General features: G+C 39.2%; 1 protein-coding gene across 1 annotated transcript in view; it reads right to left on the bottom strand.

Moving 5' to 3' along the window:
- Positions 1–1086: 1086 nt before the first annotated feature.
- The window catches only part of DNAJC5B (DnaJ heat shock protein family (Hsp40) member C5 beta), a 52476-nt gene continuing 51457 nt past the window's right edge, over positions 1087–2105 (bottom strand). Inside the window, exon 5 of the mRNA XM_003797234.3 lies at positions 1087–1181. Coding sequence (XP_003797282.1) covers positions 1087–1181 — 95 coding nt within the window. The remainder of the gene's footprint in view (positions 1182–2105) is intronic.

Below are 2105 nucleotides of genomic sequence, written 5' to 3'. Positions count from 1 at the left end.
TTTTTTTTTTGCAGTTTTTGACTGGGACTGAGTTTGGACTGCCACCTTTGGCATATGGGGCTGGCGCCTTACTCCTTTGAGCCAGAGGTGCCGCCTGATCATTTGTAAGATTTAACTAGGTTGAAGTTCATTTTGTTTTGTTTTGCTTTTAAGTGACAGCTGATGGAAGGGGATGTTTTGTTTTGTTGTTTAAGACAGAGTGCGTAGAGTGCAGTGGCACCATCACATTTCACTACAACCTCAAACTCCTGGGTACAAGTCATCCTCCTGCTTCAGCCTCCTAAGTAGCTGGAACTACAGGCATGCTCTACCACACCAGGCTAATTTTTCCATTTTTTTGTAGAGATGAATCTTGCTATTGCTCAGGCTAGTCTCAAACTTCTAACCTCAAGCAATTCTCCCACCTAACACCTCCCAGAATATTAGGATTACAGACTTGAGCCACCATCTCCAGCCTTGTTTTGTTTTTAAGCCAGTCAAAAAGTGCACCCCAAACTTGTTTCTTTCTAATTTTACTTGACAGGTTTCAGTAAATGCCAATTTTTATTTAATGTTCAAAAAAAAAAAACCTTTAAAATAATGTGATTTGTTAAAAATCTAACCATCTTTTCCTGCCTCTTGAAATACTTCTATAATCGTATTGACTATTCACAGAGAAAATGTTCCACACACACAAAAATTGCTGATGATGTTCATGGTAGATATGAATGTTGATTTAGATAATGGATGAAAAGTGGCTTCTGTTTTGAAATACCACTTTGGTCTATAAGAAATCAGGTCTGCCTCCCATAAAAGACTGGCTCATATAGACTGTCCAATGCCACTGTCTTACCTCATGCAGAGAGCATAAAATAAATCTTCAGGTCTTTATTGATGGGAATTGAATGTGTTTCATTAGGAATTCTAGTCAAAGAGAAAGTCTGCATACTGAGAAAATTATGTAGCAATCATCTTTCCTTAACCTAAAAATAAAATACAAATATAGAAAAGTTCACAGCATTTTATGGCCCTACATGCTCCCCCATGACCACCTGGAGATGTGGCTGAACCAAGGGGAAGTCCTGGGGACTCTCAGTGGTTTCACTATCAAGAGTCTGTGCAGTAAGATCGAGGTTCTTCTGTGATTAGCTGTGTTTTCTCATTTGCATTTGAAGGCTGGCGAACAACTGGAAAGTCCACATCTAAAAAATAAACAAAGCAAAACAAACAGCATCTTACCACATTATAGTTTCTTTTATTGGGGCACATGATGGGTATTTCTATTGAAATTATGTCAGAAAATCAATTCAATTTATAAATTGTGAATATGCCTACCCTTTTAAGGACTTCAAAAGGGAGAAATCACTGACTTTATTCTTTATTCGAGCTCTGTCAGTTATATAATTATAAAACCAAAGCACTAAACCCAGCTTTCACCTTGTGGGCCCTTATTTACCTGGTGAATTTGAACTTCAATTTCCACTGTTTTGTGGGGATGGAAACAGAACCGCCACATGTGGTTGTGCAGGTTGGACACTGCACAACTCCAGTAGACTGCTCCAACTCCTATAGACTGCAGTGTATATCAATGTGAAAGGTGTGGTTTATATGAAAGATTCCCCCTGGAATTCTGTAGTACACAATTGCATGCCTGGCCCTTGCTGGAACAAGAGTTAAAACCAAGGGCTTATTTAGTTGGAGAGTATAATAGAAAACTCCTCACATGAAGGTAGTGACCAAAATGGTTACGCTCTCTCTAAAGTCACTATACACAAGGAGATCTGTTAGTCTTAAGCTTTGGTGCTGGATGAGGAAGCTGCCTAAAAGTGTTTAATGACAAATTAATGAACACACAAGTTGGCAGACCAAGTTTTCAATATTTGTGTGTTCAAAGAAACCTCAAGATGATAATTTAGTTTAAAGTGGTCCAGTGTAAAATGGGCTCACAGGCACCTAGCAGAAATGGTTGGCCTTAACTTCAAATTAGACCTCAAAGAATCACTATAAAATTGCAAAAGAAAAAGATGAATTTGGCTTGGCGCCTGTGGCTCAAGTGGCTAAGGCTCCAGCCACATACACCTAAGGTGGCAGGTTTGAATCCAGCCCGGCCCGCCAAACAACAATGA

Source organism: Otolemur garnettii, unplaced genomic scaffold (genome assembly GCF_000181295.1).
Source record: "Otolemur garnettii isolate 467f Iridium unplaced genomic scaffold, OtoGar3 scaffold00113, whole genome shotgun sequence".
NCBI classification, from domain to species: Eukaryota; Metazoa; Chordata; class Mammalia; order Primates; family Galagidae; genus Otolemur; species Otolemur garnettii.
The sequence above is the reverse complement of the archived record's forward strand: the minus strand, read 5'-3'. Positions and strand labels throughout refer to the sequence as shown.